This window comes from Callorhinus ursinus, unplaced genomic scaffold (genome assembly GCF_003265705.2).
Source record: "Callorhinus ursinus isolate GAN/ISIS: 27379988/994484 unplaced genomic scaffold, GSC_fseal_2.0 scaffold11, whole genome shotgun sequence".
Taxonomy (NCBI): domain Eukaryota; kingdom Metazoa; phylum Chordata; class Mammalia; order Carnivora; family Otariidae; genus Callorhinus; species Callorhinus ursinus.
The window spans coordinates 13,156,830-13,181,398 of NW_027397073.1; the positions used below are offsets into that span (position 1 = coordinate 13,156,830).

The following is a 24,569-nucleotide window of genomic DNA, read 5'->3' on the forward strand; positions in this document are numbered from 1 at the left end:
TTCAAAAGTGCCTCAATGGTTTATGCTTTCCTTGGAAACTGAATTCCTCTCAACTTCCTTGTGCTGCGTGACCTGGGTCTACACTAGGTTTTCCCATTTGCATTTTTGGATTTGTCACTGAAAAGCACAACATCTGTAAATGAACACACACCAGCTCTGTCTGCCACGACAGGATCACCGTGCTCAGTAAGGCAGGGAGAAACGGGCACACTCAAAAACAAGTCCTCTGGGAGCTCTCATGATTACCTTGTTGACTGGCCTCCATGGACGACTGCTTGCACTCCTGTGCGTAGTGTCCGCTTACGCCACAGTTGTAGCATGACACGTTCCCGTTCTTCTTGGGCCCCGAGCCGCTCGTGTTGGCAACTACGTTAGGTGCTGGATAGACAGGGTAGAATCTCCCAAATCCCGCCATTTGTTGCATGCCGTAGTTGGCTTGGCTCCCCATGACTGGGTCATGCACCAGTCCGTTTGCATATGGAGTCTGAGGCAGAAAAAAAGGAAGTTGGTTTCCGTTGCTCTGATGTGCTTGACTGAGGTAGCTGCCATTGCAGATGGATGGCAGAGTAAAGAACGACGGGACTCGGTACACTGGCCCAGGCATTGGGTTAGGATAGTAGTAACTATTCAGCTGAAGGTTGCCATTGGTCCCACAGCTGCACCTGCGCCCACAAGAACCACAAGGACCCGAGCCCATCTGCTGTGGCGGCAATACTGTCCCGTTAGCGTTCGTGTTTCCCACAGCACTGATGTAAGACGTGCTGTCACTCTGCGCGGTACTGTGTGTCAGGGCGGGGCTCGGGCTGGGGGCGGGGCCTGGGGTGTGGGTGGGGACGGCGGGCGGTGCAGCAGGCTGGGCCTGACTGATGCCCGCCCCCGCCGACTGGGCCGCCGTGGCCGCCGTGCTGAGCACGCTGGAATTCTGGCTGGGCAACACACTGGCGGCGAGGGGAGAGCCTGGCAAGGGGTAGGAAGCTGGTGGCTGGGCGGCTGACAGGCCGGCTGCTGGGAGAACTACCTTCACATTGGTAGGCTGAGGGACGGTCCCAGTGTTTCCCTCGATTTGAGGCACCATTTGATTGAGTCCTACCACCTGGGATGCAGATTTTGTGATGGGGTCCGTGGTAGCGACAGGAGATCCCGGAAAACTACCTGGGCTGTGGACAGGAAGAAAGGCAGTGTTTGGTGATCCGATGCTCAGACTCGCAGGGGGCTGCTGTGGGATGTTAACTGGGCAACTCTCTGAAGACCCCTGCGGTGGCGGCAACTTTAGCCTCTGGATTGTGAGGTGCAAAGCGGGGGCGCTGCTGTGGGGGAGGAAGGCTGACGGAAGAGGTAAAGGGGAAGCCAGTAATTCAAGGTGCTTTTCGGATTCTCCAGTAGAAGCTGCTGGCCCCAGGATTCCAACGGGGGTGGAATTTGTGGATTCCCTTATTGCAGAAATAGCAACAGGACTGGGAACAAGCATCCCAATTGTCTTGCCATCGGCAGATTTGGGCGGAGGAACAACAACGTCAGACTTCTGGGCACCATTGTGCATGACACAGTGTAAAGTTGGCATAAAAGAAATATGCTGATACTTGGGTGCAGTGAGGGGATCTTCTAAAAGGCCTCCGTTGTCGCTTCCTAATGAAGCAATCTGAACAGGCGGCTGGACAGTGACGGTCTGGTTGACAGAACCATAGCCTGTAAACCTGGTTGTTGACGGATTCCCAGAATCCTCAGAATTGCTGTCTGTGTCTAAGGGAAACATATAAACAACAGATGTTAAAGCATGCATCACTCTCATCTCTTGCTAGAAATAAATTTTAAGTATATCTATTTTTTTTTATTTTACATTTTATTTTAAGTAGGCTCTACGCCCAGCATGGAGCCCAACGCAGGGCCTGAACTCACGACCCTGAGGTCAAGACCTGAGCTGAGATCAAGAGTCAGACACTTAACCAACTGAGTCACTCAGGCACCCCAAATTTTAAGTGTATCTAAAATCAACTCTGAAGTTTAGAACTGGAGATGTGTCCCACTGTTTCCTGACCACCAAGCTGACCTTCATTTAATTTTTAGCTTCCTATGGACTTTTTAAAAAAAATATGGAGATTCTGGAAAAGGCAAAACTACAGTGACAATAAAAAGACCAGTGGTCATCAGGGGCGGGGAGCTGAGGGCAGAGACGAAGAGGCAGAGCACAGGGGACTTTCAGGGCAGTGACAGTGATCTGTATGATATTATAATGGTAAATACAAGTCACTATAACATTTGTCCAAAGCCACTGAAGGTGTAACAACCGAGAATGAACCGTTAGGTCAACTACAGGCGCTGCTGGGTGATGATAATGTGTCCACGGATGTTCATGCTTCGTAAAAAGTGTACCACTCCAGTGAGTGCGACTGATAATGGGGTAGGCTGTCTACGTGGCAGAAGTACGGGGGAAATCTCCGTAGTACCTTCCTCTTCATCATATTGTAAGCCTACAACTGCTCTAAAAAAATTAAGTCTTGAATAAAAAAGAAAATCCATGGAGAGAGAAGCAACAAAAGGTTCACTGGAGACTGAATGAAGCACAATATAAATACTGAGATTTATTTAATATCACCTTATTACGGAGAAAAGGATTGGATCTTTTTAATCAATTTTAGGCAATTCACTTGATTTGTATTCTGCACTGCCAAACCCAAGGTCTTCACATGGGTCTCACACACATGATACAATCACAAGACTATCCTTCACCCAAGGATCTAGAGGTAGGGAATGGAAGAGAATGGAGTAAATATTCGTACTTTTACATATTTCAGTGGGGAAAAGAACATTTAAAGCTCCTGTTTTAGGCATGAAACAAACGGTCCTGGAGCACAAGCAGCGAGGCAAGTACGAGAGCGCCGCCATCCTCCCCATGGCAGAACAGCAAAGCGGCAAATCCAAAGCGACGCTGCATACGGTGTTATTGCTGCAATTGCTCTTATGCGTGTATACAGGAACAGCTTCCATCTAGACTTCCCCGGACCGTCCTGACTTCCAGTAGGAAGAGGGCACAAGATAAAAGTCTAGTTCACAATATGTAGGTATCATAAACCCAGATGCTGCAATAATATGTAGAGAAACCATGCAATTAAATGCAGTGCCCCTTTTAACATCTTTTTTGCTCATAAATACAAGCAAAACTGTATCGTGTACTTAAAAAAGTTTACATGTATTAAGGTAACAACTAGCTATACTATACTCAACAAAGATGTTAAAAGCTTTTGAAACAATACTAAAAACAAATCATGCTAGTCTTCCTCAAGAAAGGTTAAACAGAACCTGCTTAATGACACAGGATGTCAACAGTGCTATTAACTCAATTATCATCATTTAGGAAGAAGAGTTTCAATTTATGAGTAAGTGGTTCTAGCATAAACTTCCCTAAACGTTTCAAAACAAAACACATCCAAAAATTAGTAACTTATTCAAGGCATTTTACCTGTATCTGTAACCATCATAGGAATACACAGTGAGAAAGACAGACATTTAAGTCCAAAGAAGATAGATCATGAATTTCAGGTGGTTAACTACATTTCTGTATGAACTGGGCTTTCTTTAAATCTTGTCACGGCAAATGGTCCCATGAGTTTAAATGATCCCAAAAGGTTTTCTGAGCATTATAAGGACTCATCTAGCTAATTAGAGATGGTCTCTCCCTTTTTTGCATTGGCTTTCAAAAGTATGAAGTCTCAAAACAAAACCCCATTATGAGCAACAGAACAACAAAGTCACATGCTCTTTAAAGCAACCTTTTCATACACTCAAAATTCTAAAAATGATAAAACTTTTTCCCCACAGTGGATATTTTCCCCCTGCTGGTTTTAGATATTCCAAATGATTCTTCATTTAGGGAAGGCTCAACTTAGTCACTGGATAATGGAACTTATCTGAAAAAGGGCAAGTTCCTCTCACTTCTCCAACTCAGCCTATCTGACGGCAGGAAAGGGAGGCTGCAAAGTAACCCGAGTGCACACATATACTCTTCACAATTCTGACCAAGAGGCCAAATGTGCACTGTTAGCTCAAGAGCCCCTGGATTATTGGTACATCCCACAGAATCAAGCAGAGCCTGGGGAATGAAACACACTGAAAGCTTGTCTATTCTGGATAAGGCATAAAAATAGAAATAAAACAAAAATGCTCTCATTTAACCTTCATAAGAGCTCTGGGCAGTTATTTCTTTTTTTTTTTTTATGAGGAAACTGCAGATCAGAAATAGTGTTGGCTCTGATTAGAACCAGGGGTAGAGTCACTGCATGCTGCAGTGGTTGGGCTTCAAACCAACTGCCCAGTAAGACTGGCTTTAACTGTGTGTGACGCAGCAGCCCTCCCGCCGGAGCTCCCGAACACATAACCTGATACTCTGACACAGAAGCTGAGGTCTCGGGAAGCTATACGCTGCCCAGGAAGAAGCCAAGCATGGCTGAAATGCTGCGGTCTAAGGCTCTCTATAGATCTTCATGGCCCCAGGGAAACCATTTAATACTTCCCACTAGCATGGCTTCACCTTATAACCAAAATGTTCCTAATCAGATGTCTATAACCAAGATGTTACCAATCAGATGTCTTTATCATGTGTAAAGAATGATATCCTCATTCAACATACACATTTTTGAGATCTCATTTCCAGAATGGTAGGGTAAGGATCTCTGACACACCGCTCCTGCCTAAAAGGAACAAGAATCCTGGCAAAAAACTGTCAAAATCAACTCTTTCAGAACTCTAGAAATTAACTAAAGCCTTGCAGCAATCTGCGGAGTGTTTATTCCAGAAAAGCCACTGAATCTCTTAAGAAGAGTGAGCAGTGTGGGCGCCTGGGTGGCTCAGATGGTTAAGCATCTGCCTTCGGCTCAGGTCATGATCCCAGTGTCCTGGGATCGAGTCCCGCATCGGGCTCCCTGCTCCTTGGGAGCCTGCTTCTCCCTCTGCCTCTCTCTCTCTCTCTCTCTGTCTCTCATGAATAAATAAATAAAATCTTTAAAAAAAAAAAAAAAAAAAGAAGAGTGAGCACTGTGGCATTTTACCTTGCCCTAATTCCTGTATACTTTCTCCAGCTCAGAAGTAGCTTTATAAATGAAAAGCTTTGCAGCTACAGTAGCTAGATAAACTAGCAGCCACCAGAAAAAGCATGGATTTGGAGCTCTTTTAAAAGCCCCATCCCCAAAGAACTGTCACTACTGGCCCAGCAGTCAGAGCTCACTCTGTGATAACAGCTGCCTACCCACGGGGCATTTGTCACAATCAGTCAGCTGCAAATGTTTAACAGCTAGGCTGCCTGAGGCAGCATTACCAGTTGGGGCTAACAAGAGGTTGACCAAAAAACTTAAAAGAAAAAAAAAACCCAGAAGAATGAGATGTCCACAGGGAGCTTTGAAAAGCTTCCACATATTCCTGAAAATCCAGAAGGCCATGCTCGTGTCTAGGGCTATATGTAAGCCCAGGAAAGACCTGAGAAAGGCCTACACTCTTAACTTCTGGCTGACTCTGAGCTGCTGTTTAAGGAGGATTGAAGACAATACATACAGAGAACAAACAGCAAAATGGCAGATGTGAATCCTGCGTTATCAGTAATTACAGTAAAATTAAATGGATTAAACATTCCACTCAAATGGCAGAGATACGCAGAATGGCTAAAAAGCCATAATCCAACTACATGCTATCTATAATAGACACACTTCAGATTCAAAGACACGAATCGGCTTAAAGTAAAAGGACAGAAAAAGAAGTACCCTGCAAAATAATACCCAAGAGAGCTAGAGTGCTATATTATTCTCAGATAAAATAGACTTTAAGACAAAAATTCTCACTAGAGACAAAAAAAAAAAGAGGATATTTTATAATGATAAAAGGATCAATCCATCGGGAAGACATGTATATTATAAACAGTACCTCTAGCAACACACACATTTTCAATTTTTCTACACTGAACTCTTTATTATGACTATTTTTCTACTTAATTTCATATGCAGGGAAATAAAGCCTTAAAAAAATCAACATCGCTAGGAACTGCCAAGTCAGTGGTCTATCAGACACCCTTTATACCAGTTAAATTTAAAATCAATAATGACATTTATAGGAACATAAAATTACTTATGTCTGATTGATTTTAAGAGACAACACACATTTTCCTCCGCCAACCCCATAACCCTTCGAGAAAGCAAACCTCTGTCTTTTTCTTCTTCACTTTCAAAGCTTTCTCTTCCATCATGTCGGGGGCTAGAAGGAGAACTGTAACTCTCTGAAGAGGTTTCTCCACATGTGTCATGTCCAGATCCAATGTCCAAATTCACATCTGAAAATAACAATTCTATTTTTTACGAATCATGTTAAGTAGTTAAATTAATTTCTGAATTGAACCATTAGAATTAGTTACAGCTGTAAACAATTTTTTCTTTCAGTTTTTCTATAAACACTCAAAAAGCTGGTCCTTGATCTAGGTAAAAATTCATTATGAAAGCACAATTTTAATTGAAAATACCTGAATAACAAATACATTCTTAAAATAAAGGCAGAGGAACAAGTTGATCTTATTGACTTTAAAAAAAAAATCAGAGTTAAGGTTCTTTGTAGGGTCTGCTCAATAACAGCGCAAGGAGCCATTTTCTAAGTCTGGATATTTTAACTCCTCAGAGCTTATTGGAAAATTCATTCTTTAATAGAATTCAAGAATAGAACTGACTGCCAAAAATGCTTATCCAGTTAAATCATTGTGCTTGAGTATTTAAAAAGAGTCAAATGCTTCCCATCTAGTAGAGTGAGTAGGCCCTTGAGTTCTGCCCAGAAACCAATGCCACATCGAGGTGGGTAGGGGGTGTAGTACAGAACCTGTCATGATCAGTTAGCCATATCTGTTTTGGGCACAGAGAAAAGATTATTAGTATACCTAGTACTAGACATTCCTGCACTGGCCCAAACTTAGATAACTGTTCTATTCATTTCTGTAAACCCAGTAGCTAACATAGTTCCTGCCTCACAGCAAGCATTCAACACATGTTTAGTAGATAAATCCCCATATAAGGAAATCTGGAGGTATTTTAGAATTATATAGATGAGTGAACCATTTCTATGGCAACCTGGTAGAAGCAATAAAAGGTAATTGCTTGGACAAAATATGTGTTAGGAAGAAAAAGATATGGTTTGTGTAATGAATAAGGCAGCTGACTAATCTGTGTCCTTTAATACCTTGAAGGTATTAAATTTATAACAGTGTTATTAGTACGGTGAAGTATGACGTAGCCTAGCCCAACCACTCCAATGGTGAAGTGCTATTAAAGAATAAAGTCATTAAGAATGCAGATGTTGCTAATTCCCTTTGGGTAATAAAATGCCAAACTGCCAAAGGAAAACTGCACAAAATCTCCTGAGACTGTAAGAAAAGTGGCAGGGGAGTGACTTGGGCAAGTAATAATTTTACAGAAAAGTAAGCTGGAGTGTACTTATACACAGAATAGGTTCTGCATTACCAGTCACAACATGACTAAGGAAAGGGATGCAAGCCAACACTAATGGTGATCTGAAGATGATTTAATGTGCCACGGTGGCCAAACAGCCTGGCATTAAACTGGACTAATGAAAATAAAACCTATACAACGGTGGCACATATGCAAATTGTGCATATAAATATTTCAAGCAGCAAAATGAACAATTCTACTAAGGGAATCAAAGATTCAATGATCGTATAAAACCAGAAATGATGCACTAAAAGGGAGCCACTGGGGGAGGGTGAGCTGAGATTTGCTCCCTAAAACTCAGAGAGTGAAACTACAGTGGAGTCTTTGAAACTTCAAAGAGTAAGTTTTGGAATATGTTAAAAAAAAAAAAAAGGGGGGGGGCAGCTATTTCTCCAAATGCCAAATTATAGAATGATTTAACTCTAGATTATATAGCTAGTCAATATTCTAATCACCAAATTGTCAAATATAATAATTTGCAGTTTTCAAGGAACTAAATATAAATCTAAATTTATACTAAACATAATTCTCTCTCTGATGATCCAGAAGGTGCAGAGTCTTTGGAATTTTTCTCATCAGGAATCATGTGACCTTCTGGAGTTAAGAGGTGTGAACGGAGAGGATGAAACAATTATGACGAAGGATGTTCCACCAACTGTCCTTTCAAACAGAAGCAGACACTTTTCTATTTATGTCTCAAAGGATAAAAGGTTATGCATGTTATTAAGAAGACAAAACCCCAAAACTTACCATATTCTATTCTGGCCACTATTCTAACAATAAAAATCCTGTTTACTAGTATGTACGAACAAACAGAAGTTAAGGTGGACTGAAGAAGCACGTAGGTATATCAGATGACAGAACCACAGTGGGTTATGAAAGGAAGCTGGAGATTTTTAAGTCTCTGAAATCTCTTAAAAGAATTACTGAGAGGTCAACTATCTCACGGCCCCCCAAACTTCTTGGTGCCACAATCCACAACAGAAGAATGGGGTGGAAGAAACACAGGGTGACACCGTGGAACAAAGTTCTTAACACAGATGAAGTTAAGCAAGCATCCCTTTTAGTGGAGAGATTTAAAGCTGGAAGTTTTAAAAGCAAATACACTGCAAAGAATATAGATGACAAAGACGACTGCCTGCTTTCTTGGGAGGACACAACACAAAGGGAGGCAGTAAGAGATTTATTTTGCTCCCTTTTGTATCTTCAGAATATTGGAACTACATAAATGTATTACTACTCAAAATGGAAGTTAAATTTTAAGATTAAAAATGAGTAACACTTCTCTTGGTTATTTAAAGATGAGGATAACCTACCAATCAGAAAGATCTGATATTTTCAACTCCAATACAGTCTCTACACTTTATGACATTGCAGGATTTTTCCAAAAAGAAAAACATCTTAAATCCATCTTGAGTTTACTGAATGCTTAAAGGTCATTCCTTCTTTATACCCTAATGTTTCAAAGGGACATTAATAAATAGAGAGTTGTTTTTATTTTTAAATCAGAGTCGGCAAACATCTGAGCTATTTGACATCAATGCAAAGTTAAAGATTTGATACATAGTCACACTTCAGGACAGACTGTTTATCTTAACAAAAAATCCAGATGTTGTATTTTCAGAATACTGGAAAATAAAGAGCCAAAGGATTTGGGAGTTTGGGATGTTATTTAGAAGTTCTTAATAACCTACACAGTGTATGTTTTCTTCTACCTTTGAATAGGGAAAAGGAACTAAATTACTGAGCACCGACGTGCTCAGCACTGGAGAAATGCTTTTCAGATGCAATCATATTTAATTCTCACAAGCTAGGGAAGGAGATTATTATTCCTGTCTTACAAATAGAAGAATAAGGCTTCGGAGAGGCCACACATTTACAAAACCACATTGCAGAGTACAACAGTCAAATCCATGTCTGTCTGAGATCAAAGTCCATAGGACTTCTCTGCAAATAGGAAGCTAACAAGGAAAGAAGAGTCATGTGCTTCTCACGGAAGCAGCAATTCCCAAATCAGGTGAGAGACAAGAGACAGAGTGATCTTCTGAGGGTGGGACACATTTGACAGAAATTTCCACTGGGAAATGACCCAATGTAGTAAGTGATCCAGGAGACAAACATGTGGGCAGTGCAGAAAATGAGCTGGAGGAAGGAAGACCAGAGACGGGGAGGTGTGCGCAAGTAATTTCCAACCATCCATTGACAGAGGCCTTTCGTCATTCTTATTTCAGCTTTTCCCTCTCCTGTTAGCTGCCACCACCACAGGAAACCTCAAAGGTAGTGAAGTGTTACAATAAACCCAACAACGACGTGGGGTTTTTTTCCATGTCATTTTTTTCCCCCAAAGACAGTTGTTCCAGCTGGTTAATTCAATGAGCTGGCCAGATGATTTTTAGAATCAAAATGTAACCGTATTTCCTGTATCAATTTTCAGTCTCTCTGAATAAATACCTGATTTGAAAGCATACTCCATTAAAAATATATATTCTGGTTATTCATGTTGTATCACAACTGAATGTGCTAATATTTGAATAAAATTTAAATTTAAAAAATCCTTAATTTGGGAGGTCAGTCAACAAAAGTGTTAGGTACACACATGAGCAAAAAGCATTCTCCTACCAGTCTATGGGCTTTTTTCTCTTTTATCTTTCCTGTTAATAGTAAACACGACACTGAAAAGTTATCAATGAACCACAAGAAAGGACATTTCTCAAAAGAATACAAAACCAAAGAGACCTTAAAATAAAAGTGGGTAAATGGAAACTATACAAATCTAGCACAATAAAAATCTGAGGGTCTGCATTCCCCCCTAAATCTCCATAAAACCCCCACGAAGGATGGTCAGTAAAACATGAAAACGTCAACAAGATTCCAAAAAACGACTTTACACAAGAAACGAGGACAGGTTTCCATGAGGGTAGAGAAGATCTTCCAGGTGTCTGGACCTCTGCTCTGGAGCAGGGACTGGCTCAAGAAGCTAAGAGGTGAGGAGCCGGTTGCTACCAGAGGAAGGAGAAGGTGGGTAAACAGAACTGTGGCAAAGGAAAGGTGCCCCTCCACCGCTGAATCCTACGTCCTCAAGTAACGCCATTACTACTTCAGAACGGTTTAATCCAGAAATTGCTCTTCTCATCAGTGCAGGATCAAAGTATGATATCATGATCTGACACAACAGTTCAATACCTACTATAATAGGTATCATGCTAAATATATTTAGGGGATGGGTATTTAAAAGAAAAACTTTCTTACCTTTCACAGAACCACCATGGGCATGTTGAGAAGCGGAGAGTCTAATACCGTTTATTCTACTATTCAATCTGTTGTCAGTTTTCATCGTTTTCTCCCTAAACCCAAAGTATACACGTTACCGACATTTTTTATAAGCCTCTCTAGAGAACACAGTTAATTAGTATTACTAAGACTCCCCCTCGGGGCGCCTGGGTGGCTCAGTCGGTTAAGCGTGTGCCTTTGGCTCAGGTCATGATCCCAGGGTCCTGGGATCGAGCCCCATGTCGGGCTCCCTGCTCAGCAGGGAGACTGCTTCTCCCTCTCCCGCTCCCCCTGCTTGCTGCGCGCTCTCTCTCTCTTTCTCTCTGGCAAATAAATAAAAATAAAATCTTTACAAAACAATTTTAGTAAGCTACAATCTAAATGCAAGATTCCCCCTTTAGTGTACAGTTCTGAGAGTTCTGCACTCCTCCAAACTAAACAGATTTGGCAATAGTTTTTTACTTCAATCATTTGCATTTGTTGGTAATTTTAAATTATTAAGGCTCAAAGTAAAAATAAGTTGAGAACTAGTAGAAAAATGCTATTTGTATGTCGTCAACTAAACATGCCCAAAGTCAAATCCCACATGTTGCCTTTCTTACCAATTTCTATTACTGGAAAATTACACTGAACCTACTTTTCTATTTGTGGCTTTCCTTTCTTCTTATTTATTGATGATAAGCTTCGTTTCTCAGTTGAATGCTAATGGAAAGAATAAAAAGAAATCAAACAGACTAAAACTACACCATACTGTGTTGTTATCCTTCTATTCTGGGACCAAACATTAAAATGACATATTCCCAGTTGTGTATTCTAATCAATGCTGACTTCTATTTCCTGAAAATACCCACCTGAATCACTAAAATCTGCACATTCTCTGATAAATACTTAATCTTAACCTAAGAAAAATACCTATTTTGTATTTTGTTTTTAAAATGGGCCTGCGGGCGCCTGGGTGGCTCAGTTGGTTAAGCAACTGCCTTTGGCTCAGGTCATGATCCCGGGGAGTCCTGGGATCGAGTTCCACATCAGGCTCCCAGCTCAGCGGGGAGCCTGCTTCTCCCTCTGACCCTCTCCCCTCTCATGCTGTCTCTCTCTCTCTCTCTCTCTCTCTCAAATAAATAAAATATAAAAATAATAAATAAATAAATAAATTTTAAAAATGGACCTGTATTCCTTCTTCTGACCACAAAATAAAACAGTCAAGAAACTGGTATTTGCTACACCTTCAACAGAATTCTCTTAAAGGTCAGGTTGTTAAAACTTCAAAACAGTTTTGTCACCTTTAAGGGGAGAAGGTGTAGGCACTGAAGTAGAGAGAGAAAAGGCATAATCAAATGGACTCTGAAAATAGGCCATTAAGTAGGACTAAGGTAACATACAATTTCTCAAAATATGCTTCAATGCTTTAGTTTGTAAAAACGCCTTCCCGTAAAGGTTAACATTTGGATCTGAGTGTTGTCCACAAATAAAAATCAGGTTAACCAATCTATTTTCTAGAAAGAAGGTGGTTCTCTCCAGAGCTGCGCAGTGAGCATCCCCCTGTATCTGTGGTGCTACCGTACCACGCTTGAGAGCATTCTGTGCTTTGACTACACCAACTCCTAAGAAAGCAAGTATTTCCTAATTACATTCAGGAGTTGGGGAAAGTGCCCCAACTATTCATGAGGAAAGGTCGGTTTCCAAATTCACATCACCAACAGCAAGATAGCAATTGAATGGTGAGTAATTCTTTCAAAAGCGAAAAAATCTGGCAAAACCATTTAATGTATCCCGAGTTGGAATAAACATTAAAGGATTTGTATCAAAAGGTACTAGATTTCTGAGCAATAAAGGCAGTCTCAGCATATTCTTTCAGGTCTCAGAAGAGCTTAGACCACATATTCCAGTTAAAGTCCAACACTTACACTATCTGACATAATAATGCACAGAGGACTCGACTCTTCTAGAGCAGCCACGCGCAAAGACAGAAACGAAACCCTCCAATACCTGGTCAGCTAAGGCCACACAGTGCTCCGGGTGCTGAACGGCGGTACGGCTTTGCTTCCTCCAATCCATGAGTCCATTCTGTTCGGAATATTGCATGGTGAGCCCATCCAGTGGAGAACAACTTGTACCGACAGTGCTATCAGGAAAGTTTACACGTGCATGAAAATCTACCCTCAAGAGCGGGGCCTACTATTCACAGCATGAAGCAGCTGCAGTGACCCTTTCTTCAGTGTATTATTTTTTTACACAATGCCTAGTGACACCTCTAACGGCAAAAAAAGGTATACTATGAGAATAAACTATTACACAGCTATCTGATCTACGATAAGAATTAATACCTTTCTCTAATGAAATTAGTAATGAATGAACGTTGTCTTCAGACTCTATGCTACGGTCACCCTGTGCCACCCCCGGCTGGCGGGTGGCCCTGATCCTGCGAGGATCGCTAAGAGCTGCATATATCTGAGGCATATTCAAGGACAGGATGATGCGACTGAAAACCAAAAGAAACAAACAGAAACAGACTCAAAAAGAATCCAGAGAAGGCAGGCACTGAACAGGCCCTTTAAAATAACAGTGCTTAACACGTCATTGACTACAAGACGATGAGACATTTTGGAAGAGTCCTGGAAAATAAAAAAAGTTTCAACTCTGGCACTGTAAAAGAAACTGAAAGTAAGAACTCAGAGGATGGAAACAGATGAACAAAGTCCGTGAGGAGGAACTTTGGTCAGAAGAAACTAGGCTGGAGCGCCAAGGGGAAGAAAATACGGAGAATGTAGAAAAGTTGACGAGACACACAGGGCACGGTGAGAAGTCTATCACCCAAAGTCGTCCAGGTCTCAGAAGAGAAAACACGAGAATCAGGCAGAAGCAATATCTGAAGAGATCATGGCTTGGACTTCTCTAAACCCAAAAGGTATCAGGCTTCAGACTCGAGAAGTAGAGTTCGTTCAAAGACGGCTGCACACATATCCTAGGCAGAGTGCTGAAAACCAGACAATAGGAAATCCTAAAAAGCAGCCAGAGCTTGAAAAGCACACCAACTTCCAAAGAGCAACAAGAAGACTGAAGCGATGAAGGCCGGCTATCTTTCTTAGTCCCCCTAGAAAAGGAGGATCTGGGATGGCACGGTGGCCACCTGGGGTAGGTGACCCCAGGAAGCAGGAACGACGAGTACACAGAAGGAAACAGGAAAGGAGGAAAAACCAACGTGAAGGTCCATTACTGAGGTCGCCAACAGAGGCAGCAGAGGCTCAAAGCAGCTGGGACCTCCCAGGACTATCTAGTCAAAGGACAGGAAGCTGAGCTCCCCCATCAGCTGAGCACTGACACCCAGGGACAAATTAACTTGCATTTCTGGACTGTGCCTGTTTGAGAGCCAACTCGGTCCCCAGAACCAGCAAGCGCCCCGAGATGGAAGGCGGCCAGGCTTACAGCTTAGGTGGGGCAGGAGAAAACGAGGGGAGCCAGAGCTGGGCTGAGGGGATATAATGTGAGGGACCAAAGGCATTCAACAGCAAGATGGTAAAACCTGAGTTTCAAAGTGCTCACAGAAAGTAACCGCCAACCTAGGATCCTGTATCCAACAAAAATGCGGGCAAAATAAACATTTTTTTTCCAGGTAAAAAAGTGAATGCATCACTGGCAGGACGCAGGAAATACTTTGGTGTTCCGCAGTGAGAAGGAAATCACAGACGGATGCTGAGACACACAGGCAAGAATGAAGGACGCTGGAATGGTAAAATCTAACTGATGAGTGAAGAGTTTCATGAGCTCTAAAATACAGGGAGCATAACAATACACGACACTTACGGATTATACGGGGGAGAAGGAAAGGGAAGCAACAGTGATTAAAGGTCCTCACGGGGTAAGTGGTGCAAGCACTATTCGTATCAGACCGTAGTAAGTTACAGATGTAAAATACAATCTCTAGGGTAACCACCAGAAGAACTGAAAACGATACAGAACAATCAAGGTTAAGAGAAGGAAAAAACAGAGTAAAAGCCACCCTAAAGCAGAAAGGAGGGAAATAAAAGGTAACACAGAAAAGGGGGGACAAGTAACAAGCCAACAGTAAAATGGCAGACTTACAGCCAAATGTATCGGTAATTCAAGTAAATGTGACCCAGTGAATTAAAAATGCACAAAGACATTTACATTTTAGAAATCAGATACGTACTTCACGAGGGGACTTTTCCCGGTATGTTTCTTGTGGATTATGGTGTGCTGTAACACGTCTACAGTAGAGGCAAAAACAGTTTATTATACCAAATGCTTCTGCAAAAATCTGAAAGGATGATGCAACTAATTTATGTGACTATAACAGTGTCAACAGACTGTGCAGAACACTTCTAAGCATTTCTCACAGAAAATTCCTTAAAGAGGCAGTTTTTCAAAGACACACTAAACTACTGAATTTCCTTAAATATCTTCTCAAATGCGGTCCACCTAAGAGCCAATTGGTTTTGTCCAAAACTATGGAAGTTCGCTGTGACATGCCACTGCAAAACGACAAGCCTCCATTTCAGGCTCTTTTTTTTAACCACTAAAGAAATGAAGTGTCTCAAACATTCAAAAAATGCCTGTCTATTTAATATAAGAAACGCCATGTACCCATCTCCCAGGTCTCTCTATTCAACTGACTCCTGAACAACATGGGTCTGAACCGCAAGGGCCCCCTTACACACGGATTTTTCTTCCGATGAGTAAGTACAGTACTGGAAACCTATTTTCTCTTCCTTATGATTTTCTTAACATCTTCTTTTCGCTAGCCTATTTTATTATGAGAACACAGCAGACAGTACTAAATACAAACTCTGTGTTAACAGTGGACACCTCTGGCAAGGCTTCTGGTCAAACTGCAGGCTAGTAATAGTTTAGTTGTTGGGGAGTCAGAAGTGCTACTCAGACCTCGAACTGCTTGGGGGTCAGCATCCCTAACCTCCATGTTGTTCAAGGGTCAACTATATCCGCCTCTTTTTAGTAAGAAACAAAAATATATCACAGAAACAACCGAAGGCCTTCCTCCATTCCATTCGACTCCCTCCCCCTACGGAGGTAAACTAGTTGAAATATTCGAGTGCATGTTTTCACGAAGACCGACGGCACCTGGTCATACCCAGGTATTTGCTGTTACACACAAGGCCGCCGTGAGGACCTCAGTCTCCACCCCCTGGGCCCCCAGACGACAGTTTTCATAGCAGCAGAACTGCTGGGCGGTAGCATAAAATTAATTACTTCCAACCTCACTGCCCAGTGTCCAACTTCTGTCCAAAGGAGTTGTACCGATTTATATTCCCACCCGCAGCGGATCAGAGTTCCCATTACTTCATATCCCTGGTAATGTCAGGCTCAAAAGTGCTTTGCCGATCTTATGAGCATGAAATGGTAGTTCACTGTTTTTACAGTGTGCATTTTTCCCACTACTCGTGAGGCTAAACACTGCTCAACAGCTGTTCAAATTTCTTCTTCCATGAACTATCTTTATCTTTTGTCCATACTTCCAGTCAGGCTGATGTTCTCACTGATTTTTTGAAAGTCTATTTCTATTGTCTGGATGTAGTCTTGCTTCAACTGTGAATATCCTGTAAGTGTCTTCTAATTGTCTGGTTTTTGGGTCACATGTTCAGTTAATTTAGATTAGGAAGATCTCCACTACAGTCATGCTCTGCTTTGTCAAGAAAGCCTTCTTGTCCCAGATTATTAACAATTTAAAAGTTCCATTTTATAATTTACATATTACGTTTATATGTTACACATATTTTGTTATTCATTTGCAATTTCTGTGCATGATGTAAGTACAGATCTAATGAGATTTTTTTTTCAACTGGAAAGCCAACCAACAACATTTATTGACTAGTCTATTTTTTCCTCACTTATTTATAATGCCACCTGTCACATTCCGAGTTCCCAGATGTCTGTTTCTTGGCTCCTTAATCTGTTCTAATCGTCCATTTGCCTCTCCCTTTGCCCATATCAGGCAGAATGACTTATTCCAGTAAATCCACACTTACCTTCTTCTTGACTTGAAGCTTCCGAACTGTCTTCCTTTAAGTGTTCTAAGATTTTAGAAGTCTTCAGGGAGGATTGTAAGTTATCTGCAAGGAAGCATTCAGCATCATTAACTTTTTAGGAAAAATATAATAAAAGAAAACACACAGAAGGATTCCTTCTGTCCCAAGAAGAGGAGAGTAGAGAGTTAGTGGCAAAGGGAACACTTCTACTAGCTGGGCCCTTTAAGAAACCAAAGTGACAGAGCACGCAACACTGGCCTGGGAGTGGGGACCTGATCCTCGAGGCTGCTCTCTCTTCCCCACGTGCTCACATGCAAAATGAGAAGCAGCATTAGATGAGTGCTTCCCAAACATCAGTGTGTGCTGAGGCTTTCAATTTTCTAGTGTGTTGTAAACTATTACTTTTAAAAATATGATCACGTGTGGCAATGTCAAACTGCTACACAGACTGTCTACTCTCAGTTTCTATTCTTCTATTACAGAGCAGTGACAAGCAATTCATGGGCCAGCACTGACCGGTCACCGAACACATTCTGAAAGCCCCGGACGACTTCTCCGTTACAATACAGACCGATGGGATTTCAGAGTTTAATTCTGAAGTCATTTAGGAGTTTAACAATTTTGTTTTCTCAATCTTCAGAATCTAGAATACTACGCTCTATCCTAGGGAGAAAAAGGGTAGAGCCGTCATTCTTTTAAAAAAAAAAAAAAAGTACAAATGAACTCGGTGAAACAACGGGGTCATCCTGACCAGATTTGCCACAATCTCAAAACATGTGTTTTTAATACATTTTAATTTCGCTGCAATCTGATACCTTCTTTAGCGCTGCTCATGCACTTTGAATACTGTAAAGCTCTCATGATGAGTTTTCTATTATTTATCTATGCACTACTCACTTGGGCCACTGTTCCTGGGCAGCCTGCTAAAATCTGAATTTGAAGTTTAACTTCGTGTTTCAATGCTTTTTTAGAATTAAACAGATCTATTTCGTGATATTCCTTAAAAAGTACTTACACTCAGTTCAAGCAGAAGCACTGACTGTTAAATCTATACAGCTCTAGGATGATTAGGATTCTCCTTTAAAAAAAAAATACAGCTACTGCCACCATTCAGACATAAATTTAACCACGGGGTTGTTCATCTTGTCTTAACTAACTAGTCATCAAAAGTCATTAATTCTCATTGCTACTTGTTTGTTTAAAATATTTAAGGCACATGTGCCCCATTAGAGAAACTTTAAGTTAACCCATGTTATAATAATATCCAATCATCTTACTTTTTTTAAACTCTTTTTCTTCCACCTCAAAATGAGGAAATATGCATTTTCTTTCCCCTTTAGGTACAAGAAAATATGACTTTGTTGAAAGCAGAAGAAAAGATTTCAAAAAGTAAATAGCCACTTGCCAGAGTGGCTGTGCTGGAAGTCAGCACATGCTCCTAAAGCACACATCCATGCTCCTGGCAAAATACTGGTTTAAACAGGCAGTTGAGAAAGATGACATCAAACAACACACAAGGCCAACTGTGATGAAGGATGAGACATGAGGGAAAACCAACCCACAGGAATAGAAGGAAAAGGTGGGGAAATCTTCAGGAGGTGGTGTTTCAGTTGGGTCTTGAAATAGGTGTGATTTTAACAGGTTGTGCCAAAAGGAAAGCCATTTAGAAGTTCAGGTGCAGAACAAGCCAAGACACTGGGACAGGAAATGGCAGGTGTACTGGGTGCATGCCAAGCCTGAGAGACTGGCAATAAGGTACAAGGAGGCTCATGGCTGGGCTTGAATTTCAAACCAAACTTTTAACGTTCTGAAGAGGGGTTAAGCAACTGATCCCTGAGGTAATCCTGGGGTAGGGTTAAAGTAAAGCGAGAAACCAGAATGTGAGACTAGCAAGAGGCTTTGCGCAGGGTGTGCAGGAAAGAAAGGTTCAACTGCCAACAGCAGGACTCGCTGGGGCGGGGGACGGGGGGCGGGGTGGGGGCCAGAAAGGAAGACATCCTTCGTCCAGTGTGGCTGGGCCTGTCCGTGACTGACTCCAGAAAGGGAAAGTGAGAAGGGTAAGGCCCGGGTTTCCAGACTCAGAGGCCGAGGGGGTCACTATGGAGACAGGGGACCCAGGAGGAAAGGCAGATCCTACGAGGTTCTACACCAGGCGCTCGGCAGCGGGGCACCTCTACGAGCGGCTTGCTCGGGCTGACCAGCCCTGGGGGACCCAGTATGTGCATGAGTCCGGAGACAGCTGGCCTCCACCTGGCAGCCACTCAGATTTGTGATGTTAGCTTTAAAACTGCGGTGTCAATGTCACGGAAGACTAGAGATGTTCTCAATCGAATGCCACTCTTCCCCGACTGGGACGCCGGCGGCCAACCCCCAGGGGCGGCACGGTGCAGCAGGACTGAGCGAGAAAGCAGCCGGCTTCCAGAGAGGAGAGGAGAGGCGCTTACTGAGGCTGTGCAGGGGGTCCGCTGGTACGGCCTGAAAGAAGCTGTGCACCCGCTGACTCTGCAGGAAAGCTTGGGATGACGTGGAAAATAGCTGCCTGCGCACAAAGACAAGACCGGGGTTAACTTCACGTGGGACAGATCTCAGGCCAGCGCATGTGGCCGTTTAATTCAGGTATAAAAAACAGACGGTTTTCCTAAGGAAAATAGTATTATTTTCTAACGTATTTCCCATAGGAGGAAGTGGATAAAAGTTAAACCTATTTGCAAAAATCTAATGAACAGGCTTATTTTTAATTTTCTATAATCTAGTGATATGGTTGCAATTCTGACAAAAAAAATATATATGCAACTATACATATATATATATATACACACACACACACACATATATATATATATATGGTTTCTGCTCAGAATAAGAACTGCAATTCCTTTACTCTTCTTCACAATGCTACTTTTCCTCACTTGCCTGTCCCATGAAGGCACTTCCCCATACTCTGAACCTAAGAGCCTAGGATGCTGGGGTGCTACGGGTCCTGGAAACTGTGGAATGCGGTGGTCTGGGGAGCTACAGGTAGGACTACGTCCTAAGGCATGACTAACTGATGACTCGCGCCACTGCATCACGCCATGATTCTAAACCATTATCTTTGAAAACCAGCTTTCCTCACATTGTATTAATGTAATTAAAAGACTTCAGCTGGAAGTCTTCTCTACAAAGGGACCCTGCAATAAGGGGCATAGTTACAGTACAGTCTAATGGAAAGTTTCCTCAAGGATCTGAATACCAGCTCAACCACTTAAAAGCTGAATCACCCTAAACCAGTTACTTAGCCTTTCAGCTTTACTCTCCTCCTAGGGAATGAGACTACCAATTCATCAAGGTTATGACACTCACAGCACACAAAACTGTCACCCTGCTCAACATACAAATCCCCTTCCATTACTTTCGAACACGTTAAATGCTCATTTAAAATTCTTAAATTTCTCCCCAAGGTTTCTGACCTGTCATTCATATTAATTATAAAGTCATTAGATACTATACCAAGAGATGACCCTATGGACCAAAATTACCTTGCACGTTAGGTAAAATTGCTTCTTGGTATGCAAATGTGGAAATAAACATTCAAAAGGAAGACAAACAGGGGAAATGAAGAGATGGGAGGAAAACTGAGCAAGGAGCTGATCTAAATTTCCAGGTCTGAACACATTACCTACAGCCGGGGATCAAAATCCAACGGCAGTGGTGGAACCTATTACCCAGTTACATTTACAAACCAACTGGTCCAAGACAGACAGACACACCTTTAATTCAAGGCTTGAGTCCCAAGAGAGAGCCTAGATACCACCCACCACTCCACAAACCAAGTGCATGTCCACTGTGGGAACACAGAGCTACACATACAAGCCACAGCCGAGATGAAAGCAGCATCCGCACTAAAGTTAAGGTTCGGTAAAGCAGAACCACAAGATGGCAACCACACCTATCTATTTACAAATCAAACCGGCCATAAACGAACATATTAAATAAGAAAAACAAGATTACACTTCGACATGACAGAAACTACCCAACCCCAAATGTACATTTCAGTGCCGTATTTCTCTTTTCCTAATTTACAGTGATCTGGAACTGTATTCATGCAGGGCGTCCGGTGCCAACCCCATCTCTCCAGCTCCCACAAACTCATTTTCTATTTCTCCCTTACAATAACTGCCCCTTCCTCTACAATCACTCCCTTTCTTAAGTGACATGAATGATAATCATACTAACCTAAAATTCACAAACTGAGAATGAGGTGTTCTCACATCCTATTAATGGTGTTGGGACCACAAACCAGCCACACAAATCAAAGATTTTTTAAGGGAAATATTGGGGGGGGATGTATTTTAAAAATACAATTTTTTCAGGGCGCCTGGGTGTCTGAGTCGTTAAGCATCTGCCTTCGGCTCAGGTCATGATCCCAGGGTCCTGGAATCCAGCCCTGCATCAGGCTCCCTGCTCCGCGGGAGGCCTGCTTCTCCCTCTCCCACTCCCCCTGCTTGTGTTCCCTCTCTCGCTGTGTCTCTCTCTGTCAAATAAATAAATAAAATCTTTAATATATATATATATATAAAGTACATATATATATTATATATATATATCCTTTTTTGAAGAGTAAACTCTTTCCAAGCAGGATGCAAAACCCTGAAACTGTCAGAGAAAAAGATTGATAAATCCGACTACATAAAAATTTAAACTGCCCACATGGTCAAGAAATAATGACAAACAGGGCTCCCCGTTCTTTAACTCTTACAAAATCGGTAAGACCAATAAAAAGTGGGAAGAACTGAAAAAGCCATTCACAGCGAAGTGCAAATACAGACTAACTACGGACTCAAATACAGACGAAAATAAGATAGTCTTCCTCTCTGAGCCTGGCAAAGATGAGAGATGGAGAGTATCTTATGTCTGCTGAGGTGCATAGATCTGAATGCAGGACTTCCAGTGTTAAAAGGGTTGTTACTTCCTTAGAATCCTTAGAAGTAGCTTGGAATCATCACATATTTAAAAATGCGTAAGTTATGACCAAACAATTTCAATTCTAGAAATTTCTCTCACAGATAAACATATCCAAATGTGTTAAGAACATACGTGGACATTCACTGTAGCATTGTTTGTTTCAAAATATTTAAGAATCAAAATGGCCATAAAGTGCACTCATTAACTGATACAACTAAAAATAGATTATGTAGCAAATAAAAAGGCAGCAATCTTTTTACATGTACCGATGTGTGACCATGTCCAATATATTTAATGAAAAGAGTAAGTGGCAAAAAAGTGTATATAGGATAATTCAATTTGCACAGTAAATATATACAAATACATAAATACAAGAGTATGTACATGCACAGAAAATTTCTGAAAAGTGACATGAAATTTTTTAATGAAGGCTATTCTAGTGACTAAATTTGGAGAAAGGGCAATTTGGGACTTTTGGCATCACACTTTACTCTACATTCTTCACAAGTATTTCGAATAACACCTTTATAGTAAAAAAAATCTTAAAACACACGCACACACACGCCTCCATGATCATCACGGAGGAGAACCCTAAAAGCTGTTAATAAGGAAGAGTCAGACACATACTTCTTAATTGTCATCCTAGCCAGGAGCTCAATTTCTAAAAGTGGCTCCTTAAGGAAATATTTTTTTCCCTTTAAAAAATCTCACACTTAAGAGAAAAGTTGCAAATACAGTAAAAAATACTTTTCTAAACAGCTGATCTCTGACACCCCAACGCCTGGCAAGACATCAGTATCTCCTACAAAGACATTCTCTTACAATCAATAACAGGACATTAATACTTTATGATAAATTAAGACCTAATCCTCAGACCCCATCTAAGTTTTTCCAACTGATCCCAAAGTGTCCTTTTTACCAAAAAGATCCAGTTCAGATCCTATGCTGCATCCGGCTGCCAGGACAGCTCCTCAGCCCTCCCGTGGCTCTCATGGTTTTAAGAGGAATATAGTTTGTGGAATGGTCACAATTTCAGTTTGTCTGAGGTGTCCTCATGATCAAATTCACAGCAGGAATCTCACAGGACCAAGGCTTTGTTGTTTTGCTACAGCCCTGCTGTGTGGTGATTCTGACCGACCCCCTCATCACCCATCAAGTTCAGCTCCTGGGTTAGAGGTGGTACCTGTTAAGCTTCGCTGCTCTAAAGCAACCCTTCCTCCCTTTATGAATAATAAGCATTATTTTGTGGGAAAGGACTTTGATACTGTAAAATATCCTCAAACACTCAATCTGCTCATTCGTTATCTATTTCAACATGGACTCGTGGTTTCCTCCTTTATTCAGCGTTACTGTTTTCTTTATTTTGATGTTCGATTCGCTCCAGATTGGACCACTAGGAGCCCCTTCAAGCTGGCTTCTGTAGCCTTGTGACCAAGCCACTCCATTCTTTGAGCACTGCTGAGCTTTCCGGCACCACTGGAAAGCTGGTTCAGCCCTACAATCAGCTTTTCCTCCAAGGAGCCCTAGTTCTGTTTAGGGGAGAATGGTGTTACAAGTCAAGCTCTGAACACCAGGCATCCCCGCTGAGGGTGGCTGGGGCTGCTTCCAGAACCTTTCAAAGAACAGAGCCAGGGAACATGTGTGTGCACACACAACCATATTTATTTCTGTAAATGTACCAAAAATCATGGGTTCGCATCCATACCTTCAATTCCAATCAGACGCTCCAGGGCTCACTGGGGCGGTCTTCCGTTCTGTACTGTAACTGCCTTCTCCAATAGAGAGACACCGGGTCCTCACTATTCTTAACATACTTATATTAGGTCAACCCCTGTAGTCATCTATTCCCACTCTTGCCCCTTCTACCTCCCGTGCAGGTGCCCTCCTGACACCAGCTGAGCGCGAGCGCCCTGCCGGCCACCTCTCATGTGTATGCGCTCTCCGACACCATGCCAGGCCCCTCAGCGCCACCCCTACGCCTGGTGACCCCTCACTCCACACAGGGCCCCTTTCCTAGTCCATTAGGGCATGTCCTCCAAAACTGCCACCGCCGCCTGCCATGCTCTGTCCCGCTGAGTGGCTTGAGGACTTACGGGGTTCGGGAGGGGCAGGGGAAAAGAGAACAGGAACTGATGAGGACTCTTTAAAAATGACAGTCCTACGAAGAACCCAGGCAGCGGTATTACTAAGACCTGAACCACAGTTTAGCACATCTCCTAGAGCACATAGGCATCAGGTTTTATTTTCTTTTAGAGATTTTATTTATTTGACAGAGAGAGAGAGAGAGAGAGAGAGAGAGAGAGAGAGCACAAGCATGGGGAGCGGCAGGGAGAGGGAGAGGGAGAAGCAGGCTCTCCACTGAGCAGGGAGCCCGATGCAAGACTCGATCCCAGGACCCTGGGATCATGACCTGAGCTGAAGGCAGACACTTAACCGATGGAGCCACCCAGGCGCCCCTGCACCAAGTTTTAAAATACCTAAGCTGAATAATAAATATTTGAGAACACAGAGGAGTATTTTAGAAATAGTACCAGGAAGAAAAATATCAGCTCTAATAGCTACTAATAAACTATAAAGTTCTAATAATTCAAAAGTGATCCTGGAACAAGAATGAAATTGTTGAGAGGAGAAATCCAGGAACATGTTATATACCTAAGAATGTAGTAAATCAGTAACATAGGAAAGAATCAATTCATTGTTTGGAAAGAAAAACAGATTTAGATCCTGGCCTCACTTGGTAAAACAAAATAAATCCAAAACAATTAAAGGAACAATAAAAATAACAGAGACTACCCTGCACACAAAAGGTAAACTGATCGTGTTTCAGAAGAGGGACAGCTTCAAGCTCCTTCAAGTAAGTGAAGAACATATATGGCGGCCC

The 24,569-nt window shown here is 42.0% G+C and overlaps 1 protein-coding gene across 7 annotated transcripts in view; it reads right to left on the minus strand.

Moving 5' to 3' along the window:
* ZCCHC2 (zinc finger CCHC-type containing 2) overlaps positions 1–24,569 on the minus strand; it is a 91,319-nt gene that overhangs the window by 35,994 nt on the left and 30,756 nt on the right. For all 7 annotated transcript variants that reach the window (XR_012379980.1, XR_012379983.1, XR_012379978.1 and 4 more), the window contains exons 6-13: positions 19,189–19,283; positions 16,745–16,828; positions 14,911–14,968; positions 12,729–12,864; positions 11,377–11,441; positions 10,719–10,813; positions 6,182–6,310; positions 247–1,740 (exon numbers count right to left, since the gene is read on the minus strand). Coding sequence is in view for 1 of the 7 variants with exons in the window: in XM_025886773.2 (XP_025742558.1) it covers positions 247–1,740; positions 6,182–6,310; positions 10,719–10,813; positions 11,377–11,441; positions 12,729–12,864; positions 14,911–14,968; positions 16,745–16,828; positions 19,189–19,283 (2,156 nt within the window). In the remaining 6 variants the exon portion in view is untranslated. The remainder of the gene's footprint in view (positions 1–246; positions 1,741–6,181; positions 6,311–10,718; positions 10,814–11,376; positions 11,442–12,728; positions 12,865–14,910; positions 14,969–16,744; positions 16,829–19,188; positions 19,284–24,569) is intronic.